An 18,282-nucleotide genomic window follows, 5' to 3' on the forward strand; every position below is an offset into this window, starting at 1 on the left:
CACAGGTAACCAAATTTTAGTATGGGTTCATTAGAGTGTGAGCTGACTGTCTCATTTCTTTTTGTATTATTAGAAAGCAGAGTATACACACAATGAATGAATTTAAAGCCCTCTATCGAAGTGAACAGCAGGATTCATCTTCAGTAAGATGTTTATTGGGCTCTGGCTACATGATAATTTTTTTAAAATTTTTTCCTTCAAAAATCTTTTTAATGCTATTATATTGTTTTCACCATAACAAAAATTAATTTTAATCATACAGACAATTATAACTGCATCACAGAAGACTTTTGGGGTATCAGGTAAACAGAAGCAATGCAGCAGGTCTTAACAACAAAAAATTGGCAAAACCTACGAAAAACAATTTTTCCCCTTCAAAGGTGGTATTAACAAAATTGCTGAAAAAATCTTTTTGTATAGCTAATAAGCAAAATGCAATCTATAGAAAACAAATGTAAACAAAGGCAACACTAATTTTAGGACTTGAGATTTTTATGAGGATTAGAATTATCTCAAAAACGTAAATGCTACACTGCTAGAACTTGCATAATTTAATTAAAATCAGAAAAGTATAAATATTATTCATAAAAAGACAAAGATCATACTATGAAACATATCTGGGACCATCAAATTTGAACTAGATTCTGTATTTAAGTACAACATACCTGTCGTTTGATTGGGGCACTTTGTCAAGACCTCTGGAGCTCTGAATCCTGGTGTACCCGCCCGAGGGGCAACTTGCTGCCGCCTATGATTCAGAAATGACATTTTTTCTAGTCATGTTAAAGTTCAACATTTAAGACTGAAAAAACGAATTAACAGTTACTTCACAGTAACATCTGCCTTAATATTTATTTAAATAAAAGTCATTATAAAGAAAATGATAATCCAGTGCTGAACATCCTGGATTTTGCTTTTACAGTTTTTCTCCCCTGCTGGCTTCCTGGTTTTATTCCAGAGAAGTTTTAAGGTAACTTCCAACCACAAAAAGAGGTAATACACGATAAGGGTCTTAACAGAAAAATAAAATACAACAGGAATTCGGAAACTGTAAAAAAAAAAATCATTTCTCTTTGGGATGATTATTGATATGCTTATTCACTTAAGTACTTGAGTTAATTAGGAAAGGCTTCATGAAAGCCAAGTCTTGAAGGAAAAGGAGGCATTTATGAGGCAAAGAGTTGGAGGTGGGAGTGAGAGAGGAACTCCATCATTTAGTTCTGGTTAATTCATATAGTTAGGAATAAGGAAAGAAAACAGAAAAGATTACATCAGCAAGCAAAAATGAAGACTCTATGGTTCCAGAAAAGCTATTACACCCTTTCAAAATTATTTTCATATAAAAGGTTTTTCAAAGAGCATATGCATGTCAAATGCACAGTATGAGACAACAGCTATCATTTGTTCTTTGAAGTACTGTTCTGCATCAGTGCCTGTATAGTTCAGAGGTCTATATTGTCCCTTTACACTCACTAAATCAATTGCCCACCAAAATCAGTGTAATTTCCAATCTTATCTGACAGCACACTGGTGATTTTCTAGCACCATCAAAGCACATTACCTTGAAAGGCAAATACTGCAAACTTTATCTGTTGCGTAACAGTCACAGGTCAGGTTAGCTGAGCAAGAACTGGCAGTTTTCCTCATCACACCACTATTTATAACTTTTGTAGAAATGGCCTTCTTTTTTATTGCTAATTTTCTAGGCAGTACATCCACAGTCTTTGACTGCTTCATAAGCTGTAAAACAAAAGTTGTATTTTCCATTCTCATGACATTTACCATGATGCCTTCAAATGCTAGTATGGCAAAAAAGCAATAGTAGAAGCATTAACTTTTTAAAACTGCTGAATGTGCTACTGGATTTTAAATAAATAGCTATCTATCAAAAAATTAAAGGTCTAAGTGGTTTTTCTGTGGAATAAACATACAATAAAATTTATTAATTAGTTCTAGCTTGGCAAATAGTTGACATACTTTATTAGAACTTTTTCTGATATATTATAAAAGGATAAAACAGCTATGTTCTAGTGTCTAACTCCATTTCAGAACTGTAGTCTGCACAATTACGATGGCTAAATTCAAGTTTTAATTTGTTACTCATGTTGTATAGCTGTCAAAGGATAAGTCAATTTAAAAACATCTAATATTGATGACAATATTGTTAACTTTACAAACATTTTTATATTATTAACTGTGTGTCAGAACCGCGTCAGGTGTCAGAAGTTCGCATTCTAGCCGATGATAAGAGAAAAGCCCTTAATATTCTGAATGTTCTTCTAGGAAAGAACAATAATCAGCTAATCAAAAATGATGAAAAACTCCACCAGAAAAATTCAGACAAAAACTGGGGCAAAAAAAGTTTTGACTAAAAGCTCAAATGAATAATATCTGTGTCAAAGCAAAACTCTACTTTTAAAAAAGTGCTGATAACAAATGCTAATCTAGTCATACCCTAAATTGTCTTCAGTGTAAGAATGACTGATCATTGCACTATTAACTACATTACTTACTTTCACTGCAGGGCTCTCATGTGAAATGGAGCTGTGTATATTGAAATTTCTTTCTCCAAAAACAGAGCGCTGGACAGAAAGGCCTACAGATCCCTCCTATAATACCAACAAAAACAAGGAAAATAAGGATTACATCTGTAACACTTTCTGCCAGCTGTACTCTGCCATAGTTTCAAAACAGTTAAGTGACATAAAACAAAAACAGCTGCATCCAAGTCATTCTCAGGCACCAAAACACTTCTGTGAAAGGAGAAAACAGTCTAGACAGAACTCTTAATACTCATACAATGTTATTATATATAGCCCACAAATATATTTAACCAAAAAAAATCCCCAAACCACCTGCATGAATGTTTCATTTTGCTGTGCAGCTAAAATGGAGATAGACACTTCAGAATTTTTTCCTAAAACTAATATTTTCTTTTAAAAAAGATAATCTGAACTTCATAACATGCAGGGAAAATTATTTACCATTTTGTCATATAATATAATTCCATGATATATAATGACAAAGACATTATAAATCTACCAAGTACATTTCAGTTTTTAAATAGTAAGCAATACAAATCTTAGTGAAAATCTAATCATTTGAGTACATAAAGACACTTTTTTTTTTAAATTCCAAGTACTGTCCTTAGTATTATATCTCCCTCTGTTGGATAAAGGAGTACAGTTCTGAAATATATATTAGAACATAAGAAATAAAAGAAGTAGAACCTTTCCATCTTTTCCTTGTTTAATTTGAATTTGTGCATTTGTGTAGGGCCTTTTAACAGATGATTTTGTGATGGGCTGCTGATTCAGTGCTTTAGGTGGTGGGCCACTCGACGAAATCTTGTTTCCTGTGATTACGTGGGACTTATTTTGTGAATAACTTTCTTGCTGAGTTTCAGACTGGACAAATTTGAGAAGCTCTATTTTCGTATCATGAGTTCCTTGGGCCAAACCAAAGTCTACCAAGGCATACCTAAGAAACAAAATTAAGCATTTTTACTTTGTTAACAATTAAAGCTTTACTAACATCATAATATTCTCAAATCTTATTCATATAGAAATAATCATTTTCGGGGAGAGCAATTAAGAATTTATCACATTCCTAAAAAAAAAAGTTATCTACACAAAGCAAGAATTTTATAGATAAATAAAACTGAAAATTAAGGAAAGATGCATCCTGCACCCACAAAAAAACAATAAAGCTTCCCCTCCCCTTTTCCAATGATTTTCCACTAACAAGACAAAGAGGAATGTATGCTATAAGCACAATCTTTTGTTCTCTGGTGATAGCAGAGATAGTATCAGAGTAAGTAATTGCTAATTAAACAAGTTTAAAAGAAAACGAAACTAAAACGGTAGTTTTAAAATCTGATTTAAAGAAGGTAGAGATAAGGCAGATTATAAAAGCTCAAGAAAGAAGTTATGCTTTTATTCTTATTACCATACTCAATATGATCCATGGTATAAAAAACAGCATTTATTTTCAAAATAAAAATACCTTTATGTATATAGCCAGCATTTAAAAAAATAAACAAAAACAGAACTTAGTGTTGAAACAGCAAATTGGCTATCATGTGATCCAATCCTCTTATCTACTATAAAAAGAAAATGAAGCCCAGAGATCAGATATGTGTAAGGTTAAAAAGGACTATACTCTTTCTAAGTCTTCTTTTAGCTCAGTACTATTTCTACTGAACTATGGTACATTTAATGAGATACACTGCTTTACTAATACAATTTTTTCTTCTCCTTCACTGCATTTCCCTTCTTCAATCACAATGAAAACTTGAAACAAATAAACTGTTGCAGTATGCACTAAGCCTAAGAAACGGACTCCATGGAACAAATTCATTTAAGTGTAAATATTTTCAGGTAACTTTTCATACTTACTTTTTCAGGCGCCTGTTATATAAAAAATTGCTAGGTTTAACATCGCGGTGAACAATACCAAACTGATGAATGCGTTTCAAAGCTTTGAACAGATTAAACATATATTCTCGTACTTCTTGAAAGGAAAGAGAATTCAAAATGTCCTAAAATAAAATTATGAATGAGGTCATAAAATTGTTTCCAGTTGAACATTCCACTAGTAAAACTGAAGAAATATTAAACCTACCAAAAAGGACTCATGCTCCAGATATGGCATAGCAATAACCACATGATCATTTTTCCTAAAGCAGTATTTAACTCCCATGACATTGTCTTGCCCCCTAGTGGAAAAATGCACAATGAACTTTAGAGGAAAGGTCAAATGGGCTGAAACTTTATGCCTGTTTTTTTTTTAAAAAAAAACATAATTTAAGCAATGCATAAATAACGCTAGGAAGCTAACTCAAAATTATCATCATATAGGATGTTATAAACATTTAATAACTTGTATCAGAGAGGATAAAATTTTCTTTTAAAATAAGTTATGAATTTACTACAATAATTCAAGCATAACATAGCTACAATTTTAACTGGGGAAGTGACAGTATGAAAAGGAAAGAATGAATGAAAGAATGAATTAGGAGGCGGGGCAAGATGGCAGACTGGTGAGCTGTATGTTTTAGTTACTCCTCCAGGAAAGTAGGTAAAAAGCCAGGAACTGCGTGGACTGGACACCACAGAGCAATCTGTCTTTGGGCATACTTCATACAACACTCATGAAAACGTGGAACTGCTGAGATCAGCGAAATCTGTAAGTTTTTGCGGCCAGGGGACCCGCGCCCCTCCCTGCCAGGCTCAGTCCCGGGGGAGGAGGGGCTGTCAGCTCCAGGAAGGAGAAGGGAGAATTGCAGTGGCTGCTCTTATCGGAAACTCATTCTACTGATTCAAACTCCAACCACAGATACACTGAGACCAGACACCAGAGACTCTGAGAGCAGCCAGCCCAGCAGAGAGGAGACAGGCATAGAAAAAAAACAACACGAAAAACTCCAAAATAAAAGCAGAGGATTTTTGGAGTTCTGGTGAACACAGAAAGGGGAAGGGCGGAGCTCAGGCCTTGAGGCGCATATGCAAATCCCGAAGCAAAGCTGATCTCTCTGCCCTGTGGACCTTTCCTTAATGGCCCTGGTTGCTTTGTCTATTAGCATTTCAATAACCCATTAGATCTCTGAGGAGGGCCGTTTTTTTTTTTGTTTTTTTGTTTTTTTGTTTTTTTTTTTAAATCCTTTTTTCTTTTTCTAAAACAATTACTCTAAGAAGCCCAATACAGAAAGCTTCAAAGAATTGCAATTTGGGCACGTCAAGTCAAGAGCAGAACTAAGAGAGCTCTGAGACAAAAGGCAATAATCCAGTGGCTGAGAAAATTCACTAAACAACACAACTTCCCAAGAAAAGGGGGGTGTCCGCTCACAGCCACCACCCTGGTGGACAGGAAACACTCCTGCCCATCGCCAGCCCCATAGCCCAGAGCTGCCCCAGACAACCCAGTGTGACGGAAGTGCTTCAAATAACAGGCACACACCACAAAACTGGGCGTGGACATTAGCCTTCCCTGCAACCTCAGCTGAATGTCCCAGAGCTGGGAAGGGGGAGCAGTGTGAATTAACAGAGCCCCATTCAGCCATCATTTGAGCAGACTGGGAGCCTCCCAACACAGCCCAGCAGCCCAGAACTGCCCTGGGGGGACGGCACTCACCTGTGACATAGCACAGTCATCCCTCAACAGAGGACCCGGGGTGCACAGCCTGGAAGAGGGGCCCACTTGCAAGTCGCAGGAGCCATACGCCAATACCAAAGACTTGTGGGTCAGTGGCAGAGACAAACTGTGGCAAGACTGAACTGAAGGATTAGACTATTGCAGTAGCTTTAAAACTCTAGGATCATCAGGGAGATTTGATTGTTAGGGCCACCCCCCCTCCCCGACTGCCCAGAAACACGCCCCACATACAGGGCAGGCAACACCAACTACACACGCAAGCTTGGTACACCAATTGGGCCCCACAAGACTCACTCCCCCACTCACCAAAAAGGCTAAGCAGGGGAGATCTGGCTTGTGGAGAACAGGTGGCTCGTGGACGCCACCTGCTGGTTAGTTAGAGAAAGTGTACTCCACGAAGCTGTAGATCTGATAAATTAGAGATAAGGACTTCAACTGGTCTACAAACCCTAAAAGAACCCTATCAAGTTCAGCAAATGCCACGAGGCCAAAAACAACAGAAAATTATAAAGCATATGAAAAAACCAGACGATATGGATAACCCAAGCCCAAGCACCCAAATCAAAAGACCAGAAGAGACACACCTAGAGCAGCTACTCAAAGAACTAAAGATGAACAATGAGACCATAGTACGGGATATGAAGGAAATCAAGAAGACCCTAGAAGAGCATAAAGAAGACATTGCAAGACTAAATAAAAAAATGGATGATCTTATGGAAATTAAAGAAACTGTTGACCAAATTAAAAAGATTCTGGACACTCATAGTACAAGACTAGAGGAAGTTGAACAACGAATCAGTGACCTGGAAGATGACAGAATGGAAAATGAAAGCATAAAAGAAAGAATGGGGAAAAAAATTGAAAAACTCGAAATGGACCTCAGGGATATGATAGATAATATGAAACGTCCGAATATAAGACTCATTGGTGTCCCAGAAGGGGAAGAAAAGGGTAAAGGTCTAGGAAGAGTATTCAAAGAAATTGTTGGGGAAAACTTCCCAAATCTTCTAAACAACATAAATACACAAATCATAAATGCTCAGCGAACTCCAAATAGAATAAATCCAAAAAAACCCACTCCGAGACATATACTGATCACACTGTCAAACACAGAAGAGAAGGAGCAAGTTCTGAAAGCAGCAAGAGAAAAGCAATTCACCACATACAAAGGAAACAGCATAAGACTAAGTAGTGACTACTCAGCAGCCACCATGGAGGCGAGAAGGCAGTGGCACGATATATTTAAAATTCTGAGTGAGAGGAATTTCCAGCCAAGAATACTTTATCCAGCAAAGCTCTCCTTCAAATTTGAGGGAGAGCTTAAATTTTTCACAGACAAAGAAATGCTGAGAGAATTTGCTAACAAGAGACCTGCCCTACTGGAGATACTAAAGGGAGCCCTACAGACAGAGAAACAAAGACAGGACAGAGAGACTTGGAGAAAGGTTCACTACTAAAGAGATTCGGTATGGGTACAATAAAGGATATTAATAGAGAGAGGGAAAAATATGGCAAACATAATCCAAAGGATAAGATGGCCGATTCAAGAAATGCCTTCACGGTTTTAACGTTGAATGTAAATGGATTAAACTCCCCAATTAAAAGATATAGATTCGCAGAATGGATCAAAAAAAATGAACCATCAATATGTTGCATACAAGAGACTCATCTTAGACACAGGGACACAAAGAAACTGAAAGTGAAAGGATGGAAAAAAATATTTCATGCAAGCTACAGCCAAAAGAAAGCAGGTGTAGCAATATTAATCTCAGATAAAATAGACTTCAAATGCAGGGATGTTTTGAGAGACAAAGAAGGCCACTACATACTAATAAAAGGGGCAATTCAGCAAGAAGAAATAACAATCGTAAATGTCTATGCACCCAATCAAGGTGCCACAAAATACATGAGAGAAACACTGGCAAAACTAAAGGAAGCAATTGATGTTTCCACAATTATTGTGGGAGACTTCAACACATCACTCTCTCCTATAGATAGATCAACCAGACAGAAGACCAATAAGGAAATTGAAAACCTAAACAATCTGATAAATGAATTAGATTTAACAGACATCTACAGGACATTACATCCCAAATCACCAGGATACACATACTTTTCTAGTGCTCACGGAACTTTCTCCAGAATAGATCATATGCTGGGACATAAAACAAGCCTCAATAAATTTAAAAAGATTGAAATTATTCAAAGCACATTCTCTGACCACAATGGAATACAATTAGAAGTCAATAACCATCAGAGACTTAGAAAATTCACAAATACCTGGAGGTTAAACAACACACTCCTAAACAATCAGTGGGTTAAAGAAGAAATAGCAAGAGAAATTGCTAAATATATAGAGACGAATGAAAATGAGAACACAACATACCAAAACCTATGGGATGCAGCAAAAGCAGTGCTAAGGGGGAAATTTATAGCACTAAACGCATATATTAAAAAGGAAGAAAGAGCCAAAATCAAAGAACTAATGGATCAACTGAAGAAGCTAGAAAATGAACAGCAAACCAATGCTAAACCAAGTAGAAGAAAAGAAATAACAAGGATTAAAGCAGAAATAAATGACATAGAGAACAAAAAAACAATAGAGAGGATAAATATCACCAAAAGTTGGTTCTTTGAGAAGATCAACAAGATTGACAAGCCCCTAGCTAGACTGACAAAATCAAAAAGAGAGAAGACCCATATAAACAAAATAATGAATGAAAAAGGCGACATAGCTGCAGATCCTGAAGAAATTAAAAAAATTATAAGAGGATATTATGAACAACTGTATGGCAACAAACTGGATAATGTAGAAGAAATGGACAAATTCCTGGAAACATATGAACAACCTAGACTGACCAGAGAAGAAATAGAAGACCTCAACCAACCCATCACAAGCAAAGAGATCCAATCAGTCATCAAAAATCTTCCCACAAATAAATGCCCAGGGCCAGATGGCTTCACAGGGGAATTCTACCAAACTTTCCAGAAAGAACTGACACCAATCTTACTCAAACTCTTTCAAAACATTGAAGAAAATGGAACACTACCTAACTCATTTTATGAAGCTAACATCAATCTAATACCAAAACCAGGCAAAGATGCCACAAAAAAGGAAAACTACCGGCCAATCTCCCTAATGAATATAGATGCAAAAATCCTCAACAAAATACTTGCAAATCGAATCCAAAGACACATTAAAAAAATCATACACCATGACCAAGTGGGGTTCATTCCAGGCATGCAAGGATGGTTCAACATAAGAAAAACAATCAATGTATTACAACACATTAAAAACTCGAAAGGGAAAAATCAATTGATCATCTCAATAGATGCTGAAAAAGCATTTGACAAAATCCAACATCCCTTTTTGATAAAAACACTTCAAAAGGTAGGAATTGAAGGAAACTTCCTCAACATGATAAAGAGCATATATGAAAAACCCACAGCCAGCATAGTACTCAATGGTGAGAGACTGAAAGTCTTCCCTCTAAGATCAGGAACAAGACAAGGATGCCCGCTGTCACCACTGTTATTCAACATTGTGCTGGAAGTGCTAGCCAGGGCAATCCGGCAAGACAAAGAAATAAAAGGCATCCAAATTGGAAAAGAAGAAGTAAAACTGTCATTGTTTGCAGATGATATGATCTTATATCTAGAAAACCCTGAGAAATCGACGATACAGCTACTAGAGCTAATAAACAAATTTAGCAAAGTAGCGGGATACAAGGTTAATGCACATAAGTCAGTAATGTTTCTATATGCTGGAAATGAACAAACTGAAGAGACACTCAAGAAAAAGATACCATTTTCAATAGCAACTAAAAAAATCAAGTACCTAGGAATAAACTTAACCAAAGATGTAAAAGACCTATACAAAGAAAACTACATAACTCTACTAAAAGAAATAGAAGGGGACCTTAAAAGATGGAAAAATATTCCATGTTCATGGATAGGAAGGCTAAATGTCATTAAGATGTCAATTCTACCCAAACTCATCTACAGATTCAATGCAATCCCAATCAAAATTCCAACAACCTACTTTGCAGACTTGGAAAAGCTAGTTATCAAATTTATTTGGAAAGGGAAGATGCCTCGAATTGCTAAAGACACTCTAAAAAAGAAAAACGAAGTGGGAGGACTTACACTCCCTGACTTTGAAGCTTATTATAAAGCCACAGTTGCCAAAACAGCATGGTACTGGCACAAAGATAGACATATAGATCAATGGAATCGAATTGAGAATTCAGAGATAGACCCTCAGATCTATGGCCGACTGATCTTTGATAAGGCCCCTAAAGTCACCGAACTGAGCCATAATGGTCTTTTCAACAAATGGGGCTGGGAGAGTTGGATATCCATATCCAAAAGAATGAAAGAGGACCCCTACCTCACCCCCTACACAAAAATTAACTCAAAATGGACCAAAGATCTCAATATAAAAGAAAGTACCATAAAACTCCTAGAAGATAATGTAGGAAAACATCTTCAAGACCTTGTATTAGGAGGCCACTTCCTAGACTTTACACCGAAAGCACAAGCAACAAAAGAGAAAATAGATAAATGGGAACTCCTCAAGCTTAGAAGTTTCTGCACCTCAAAGGAATTTCTCAAAAAGGTAAAGAGGCAGCCAACTCAATGGGAAAAAAGTTTTGGAAACCATGTATCTGACAAAAGACTGATATCTTGCATATACAAAGAAATCCTACAACTCAATGACAATAGTACAGACAGCCCAATTATAAAATGGGCAAAAGATATGAAAAGACAGTTCTCTGAAGGGGAAATACAAATGGCCAAGAAACACATGAAAAAATGTTCAGCTTCACTAGCTATTAGAGAGATGCAAATTAAGACCATAATGAGATACCATCTAACACCGGTTAGAATGGCTGCCATTAAACAAACAGGAAACTACAAATGCTGGAGGGGATGTGGAGAAATTGGAACTCTTATTCATTGTTGGTGGGACTGTATAATGGTTCAGCCACTCTGGAAGTCAGTCTGGCAGTTCCTTAGAAAACTAGATATAGAGCTACCATTCGATCCAGCGATTGCACTTCTCGGTATATACCCGGAAGATCGGAAAGCAGTGACACGAACAGATATCTGCACGCCAGTGTTCATAGCAGCATTATTCACAATTGCCAAGAGATGGAAACAACCCAAATGTCCTTCAACAGATGAGTGGATAAATAAAATGTGGTATATACACACGATGGAATACTACGCGGCAGTAAGAAGGAACGATCTGGTGAAACATATGACAACATGGATGAACCTTGAAGACATAATGCTGAGCGAAATAAGCCAGGCACAAAAAGAGAAATATTATATGCTACCACTAATGTGAACTTTGAAAAATGTAAAACAAATGGTTTATAATGTAGAATGTAGGGGAACTAGCAGTAGAGAGCAATTAAGGAAGGGGGAACAATAATCCAAGAAGAACAGATAAGCTATTTAACGTTCTGGGGATGCCCAGAAATGACTATGGTCTGTTAATTTCTGATGGATGTAGTAGGAACAAGTTCACTGAAATGTTGCTATATTATGTAACTTTCTTGGGGTAAAGTAGGAACATGTTGGAAGTTAAGCAGTTATCTTAGGTTAGTTGTCTTTTTCTTACTCCCTTGCTATGGTCTATTTGAAATGTTCTTTTATTGTATGTTTGTTTTCTTTTTAACTTTTTTTTTCATACAGTTGATTTGAAAAAAGAAGGGAAAGTTAAAAAAAAAAAAAAAAAAGAAAAAAGACAAACAAGGAAAATAAAAAAAAAAGATGTAGTGCCCCCTTGAGGAGCCTGTGGAGAATGCAGGGGTATTCGCCTACCCCACCTCCATGGTTGCTAACATGACCACAGACATAGGGGACTGGTGGTTTGATGGGTTGAGCCCTCTACCATAAGTTTTACCCTTGGGAAGACGGTTGCTGCAAAGGAGAGGCTAGGCCTCCCTGTATTTGTGCCTAAGAGTCTCCTCCTGAATGCCTCTTTGTTGCTCAGATGTGGCCCTCTCTCTGTGGCTAAGCCAACCTGAAAGGTGAAATCACTGCCCTCCCCCCTACGTGGGATCAGACACCCAGGGAAGTGAATCTCCCTGGCAACGTGGAATATGACTCCCGGGGAGGAATGTAGACCCGGCATCGTGGGATGGAGAACATCTTCTTGACCAAAAGGGGGATGTGAAAGGAAATGAAATAAGCTTCAGTGGCAGAGAGATTCCAAAACGAGCCGAGAGATCACTCTGGTGGGCACTCTTACGCACACTTTAGACAACCTTTTTTAGGTTCTAAAGAATTGGGGTAGCTGGTGGTGGATACCTGAAACTATTAAACTACAACCCAGAACCCATGAATCTCGAAGACAGTTGTATAAAAATGTAGCTTATGAGGGGTGACAGTGGGATTGGGAATGCCATAAGGACCAAACTCCACTTTGTCTAGTTTATGGATGGATGTGTAGAAAAGTAGGGGAAGCAAACAAACAGACAAAGGTACCTAGTGTTCTTTTTTACTTCAATTGCTCTTTTTCACTGTAATTATTATTCTTGTTATTTTTGTGTGTGTGCTAATGAAGGTGTCAGGGATTGATTTAGGTGATGAATGTACAACTATGTAATGGTACTGTAAACAATCGAAAGTACAATTTGTTTTGTATGACTGCGTGGTATGTGAATATATCTCAATAAAATGATGATTAAAAAAAAAAAAAAAAAAGAATGAATTAACAGGACTTAGTAGCAGATAAGATGCTAATAGCAATAAATAAATTTTAAAATAACAATAATAGTTGGCATTTACTGAGCATCCACTATACGCCAAGCTTTCTTCTAAACATTTCACAGGTATTAACCAACTCAATCTTCACAACAACTCTATGAGACTTCCCCATGGTCATTAAATTAGTAAAGCATGGAGCTAGCATCCAAGCAGTGTCCTCCAGATTTATGCTGGTAACCACTGTGTTTGCCTTATAAAAGATGAAGAAAATAGGGTAAAATTAATTTCTGTGGTTTTGAGTCTGAGTAAAATGATGTGGATGTTAAACAAAGTTAAGAGGGAAACTGTAAAAAAAATGCATTCAAAAACAAAATTTCATCATTTTGATAGAGATGTCTAGATATGGGACTAGTGAGCAAAACGGATAATAACAAGGTGACAAATAATGACAGATTATGTTAAGGGCTTTAAAAAAAACAAAAAGTGATGCAACAATGAAAAATAGAGGAAATCTAGTTTAATTTGGAGAAGACCTCTTTGAAACAGTGCTATTCTTGCTCAGATCAGATAAATGAGGAGTCAGAGAGTAAACACTAGGGAGGGGTCTTTTTGAGTGGAGAAACTGCATGGGCAGTAGCCCTGAGGTAAGGAAGCACGAGACAAATTTGAGGAACAAAAAGAAACTGGAGCACAGTGCAGAAGGTGGGAAGACTGGTAGGGAATAATTTTGGGAAAGATGGAAAGGTAGGAAAGGCCTTGGTTAAACAGAAATTTAAAAGGTAATGATAGGGTTTGGATTATTTTTTTTTTCCTCAAAGTACACAGGGAAACCACTGAAGGATTTTAAATGATGGAACTAACATTATCCACTTTGTACCATATACATATATATTTTTTCTATTTTAAAGAGTATTCTGGCTGCTGTGTGAAGATGGTATTAGAGAGAGGAGAAATAGGCTACAATAGTAGGCCAGGCTTGGACTGAGGTAGTTGACAGTGGAAATACAAAGAAATGGACAGGGTTTTAGATATATTTTTGGAAGCAGAATGGCCAGGACATGGTGATGGATGTGGTTTAGGAAAGAAATGGAGAAACTGCGGATGATTCCAAAGCTTCTGGCTTGAACAAGTGGGTAGACAGTGGTGCCATTTGCTGAGAAGGGTAGATGAGAGAGAACAGGTTGTTGCAGTGGGGTTTTTTGTGGTGCGGGTGGGAGGGAGAAGGTGGATTAAAAATTTCATTTTGGGCATATTAAGTTTGAGATGTTCATCAGGTACCCAAACAGAAAGTCAAATACCCAAGCGGATACATACAAATCCCCAATTAAGACAAGAGATCTGAGGCTAGACACATACTTCTGAGAATCATACTATGTATTTAAAGCCATGTGGCAATGCATGATACTATCTAGGGAAGAATACAGAGAAAGAAAAGCCCAGGATCAAGCACTGAAGAACTCCAACATTTAGAGGTCAGGTAGAAGAGGACAGAGCTAGCAAAGGATACTGAAAATGAAAGGCCAAATGAGGTAAGAAGAAAACTCAAGAGGGTGTAGCAGTACAGAAGTCAAAAGACAATAGCTCAAAAGGGAGAAATTAAATTTTAGAGAGGTCAAAATCAAAAAGACCATAGCTCAAATCTTGAATGCTGCTTAGATTTCACCTGGACAGAAACAGCATAGAGAAGAATAGCCACACAGAGTGTATAGTGAAAAGGAGGTATAGAAGTGAAAACAGTATGTTCAGACAAGTTTTGAGAAATTGGATGTAAAAGTGAACAAAGAAATGATGGAAGAATGGGGGGGGCGGGGGCAATCAGAGATACTACAGCATGTTGATATGCTGATAGGAATGACCTAGCAGAGAGAGACCAACGAGAAATACATGTCAGACAATGCTGTTGTTCTCAATAAAATATGGGATGAGGCTGTTAATAGTTGGGTAGACATGAAATATCATTCCCCACAATTTTTGTTAAATCTGTATCATGAAAGCCAAATTATAAACTGAGCTTCAAGGGAAAACTACTCTAAGAGAATTAATATAAAGTTAACTAACCATTCCAAGGACAGGGGAAACACGTGGATGGGAATATGTTTAACACACAGAAAATCTCATCACCTCTGCTAAGCATCCACTTAAAAATCTTATAAATTATATACAGCCAGTTCAATTCAAATATCTTTAAACTGCCTACCCAGCCACTGTAAGGCACTGAAGTTCAGCTGCAATTCTTACAGGATGACTTGTTGGAATTAAGTGTTTTAGAGCAATTTTTTCTTCAGGTCCTACTTGTAACTGTGCTGTAGCCAAATATACAGAGCTGAAAGTGCCTGTAAAACAATTTATTAGATTTTTTAACATTTGGTTTTTAAAAATGGTAATGAAACAATGCTAAAACAGATCCTAAAAGTCGTTTGGAAACCATAAATTATCATAACCTATGATTAAGATTTTAATGACATTGAACGTGCAGCCAAATACACATGTAAATATAACTTATTTTCAATTTTTAATAAATTCATAACTATCCTCACCTCAACATCTTTAGAGGATACATTAATTTACCAAAGCTCTACAGCAAATCTGTTTGAGCTATCATCAACTATTTCCATGGTCATGACCCATTCCAGTAAGTATTTTTCTACAATACTGTCATTTGAAGTTTCTTTAATACCTTGGTACAAGTCTGTTAGAACCAGAAATGTAGGGGAAACAAACCTACAAAAACACATGAGCTTTTAAATTTAAAATAAAACTAAATAGAAAAAAAAACTTGGTGGTTAATTACATTTGAGAACTACTGAACTAAAACAAATTAAACAGATTTCTTTACTACAAAATTTTCCAGAGTCTTTAATGTGTTAAAGTACATCATGATGAACCAAGAGGGAGCTACAACATGCTATATTTCCTAAACCTATTTAGCTTTAAAACATTCCCTGCCCCAGGAATAGCTATCAATTTGTTAGAGGGACACCCATGTTTCCAAAATAAAGTTTTGGCACATAGACTTAAAGGAAAGTAAAAAGATGTAAAGATCTGCTCCTTACCTCTGTTGAGCCACAATCCCAAATCATCTTGTCTCACAATTTCTCTGCTCCCACTGACCCAGCCTTTTCCCATCTGATACTTTTTATTGTAAAAGGCAACCAAGTAAATGATAGTTTTTACTATTTAGGCATTTCTCAGTATAGCCACCAAAAAGTTCTGTTATCTTTTGCTTTCTCATTCCCCTTGCATCTGTCCTCTACATTCATCCTTCAATCACTCTATATAATTACCAGTCTCTCAATGGTATTTGTGTTCATACTGACCATCCTATAAATACTAGACCATTTTATTTTCATTGTTGTGCCATCTTAGGCTTCATATATGTTTCACTGTACTATTTTATTTAACTGCAATGGAGAAAGAGGAAAAAGATTTGGCTTTCCTTCATCAAATCTCCCCATATGAATCTTAAACTTTTCAATTTTAATAATTATCATTAATAATATATCACTAATATATCAATACCTTAAATGGTAGAATAGATTAAATTAAGACTGTTTTTATTTTGACTATTTATTCCTTCATTCTCTAGGGGAAAACAGAAAAACTGTGATCATAATTATAACATAACCATGGTCTTAATATTTTAAAAACAATATACATTTTTTCAATAAGAAATAATAATGAAAACCAAGATTATACAAGAAAAATACAAGGAAAAAAAACTTGTAAAGATAATAAAATATATCCCAAAATTACCTTCTCCTATTTTGTCCTTAATTTTAAACACATTACCAAGTTGTGGTACAGCTTCATAAAGCTTCTCAATATCTCTTTTAACACCTATCAAGGAAACAAGAATCTGTAGTTACACTTAAGTTTTTAAAAATTCAATGAAATAAATTCTAGAACATGGTTAATTACTAATAAAAATAATTTTAACAAACCTTAAAATCATGGTAAAGAAATCATTAAAACCCCATCAAGTTGCTATAACTCAAACAGATCTCTTAAGCTGTTGACAGATTATCAGATAGCTTAAGTCCCAGAATTACACACACACTACATTTCTACTACTCTGGAATTACATACTAACATATACCTTGTCATTGCATAGAATACAACACAACGAAGATGTAAAATTAAAAAAAAAAAAAAAAAAAAAAAATTTGTGCCATGATCACTAGATGGCATGACAAGGACACTGTACAATCTTATTGAAAATTATTTCCTTCTCCAAAAGGTACAAAATCTTACAAGCTTGCAAAAGTTTTAATGTATTGAATAGTCACAGTATACCCCAGAGAGAAGGTCTACTAAAGCTTTTAGGAATATCAAAAATATGTACTAAAAAATTGTCCCAATTACTAGTAGTACTCTTTATCCTTAACAGCAGCCAAATTGCTACTTTTAAGTAATATAAGCTCTTCATAAAAATGTACATTGCTAAAATAAGGGGAGACAATATTACAAAATGCAATAAACTAATAGATCGAAAAGAGAACTACATATTTAAAGTCTTCCGATTTTATTACAATAGCTAAAACAAGCAACAACTACTTTAAATTATCATAATATCCTGCACTGTGTAAAAGTTTAAGATATTTTCAAAGCCTTTTACATGCATTATCTTTTCAGATACCACTATATTATTGGCAGGACAGGAACTGTTCTGATTTTTCAGATAAGGAAATACTATTGAGGGAAGGTAAACCATTTACCCAATTTCAGAGGCATTGTTGATAAGTCTATAGGTTCATTCATTTAACAGTTTTTAAAAATGCTCAGCACTGGACATATTAAAAAATGAACAAATCTGATGCAGCCCCTGTTATTTAGGAGCTTAGTCTAGTGCAAGACAGGAGAGAGATATTAAAAACTCACTCTTAACACAATGTGGTCATTCTAATAACAGAGGAATGCATATACTTCTAGGTAGAAAGTAGGTAAATGAATACTTCTGAAGGTACTAGGAAGCCTTCTTCAAGCAACTGCTAAGCTGCTACCCAAAGAATTCACAAGCAGAGAAGGCTGAAGAAGACATTTTAGGAAGACTATGTATGCAAAGAAATGGGAAAAGGCATGGATTATTGGATTATTGAGAGGGGAAGGTGATGAAATTAAATGTGGCTGGGGAAGGGAAAGGTAGAGAGTGCTTGGAAGGTTTTTAACAGGAAAATGACAAATGGAAGAAGGATTTGAGGGGGGAGGAGGAGCACTAAAAGCTGGAGACCAAGTAAGAGGCCATAAAGATCTAGTCTAGTGTCCTTTCCATTACATCATCCTATCTAAGGAACTGGGAAGAAAGAGTTCAGGAAATAAAGGCGAGAACTTATTTAAACTGCTCTCACCTCCTCAGATGCTTCATAAGTGGACTGGGAAAGCTTCAATGATTTAAACGGAAGAAGTAATATA

At 36.2% G+C, this 18,282-nt stretch overlaps 1 protein-coding gene across 2 annotated transcripts in view; it reads right to left on the reverse strand.

Annotated features, from left to right (window-relative positions):
* Nucleotides 1–18,282, reverse strand: part of CDC7 (cell division cycle 7) — a 33,339-nt gene that overhangs the window by 8,643 nt on the left and 6,414 nt on the right. For both annotated transcript variants that reach the window (XM_037826659.1, XM_037826660.1), the window contains exons 3-10: nucleotides 16,627–16,710; nucleotides 15,071–15,206; nucleotides 4,624–4,717; nucleotides 4,398–4,540; nucleotides 3,231–3,480; nucleotides 2,514–2,609; nucleotides 1,562–1,740; nucleotides 666–748 (exon numbers count right to left, since the gene is read on the reverse strand). In XM_037826659.1, the coding sequence (XP_037682587.1) occupies nucleotides 666–748; nucleotides 1,562–1,740; nucleotides 2,514–2,609; nucleotides 3,231–3,480; nucleotides 4,398–4,540; nucleotides 4,624–4,717; nucleotides 15,071–15,206; nucleotides 16,627–16,710 (1,065 nt within the window). The remainder of the gene's footprint in view (nucleotides 1–665; nucleotides 749–1,561; nucleotides 1,741–2,513; nucleotides 2,610–3,230; nucleotides 3,481–4,397; nucleotides 4,541–4,623; nucleotides 4,718–15,070; nucleotides 15,207–16,626; nucleotides 16,711–18,282) is intronic.

Source organism: Choloepus didactylus, chromosome 2, assembly GCF_015220235.1.
Source record: "Choloepus didactylus isolate mChoDid1 chromosome 2, mChoDid1.pri, whole genome shotgun sequence".
In the NCBI taxonomy this organism is placed as follows: Eukaryota; Metazoa; Chordata; class Mammalia; order Pilosa; family Megalonychidae; genus Choloepus; species Choloepus didactylus.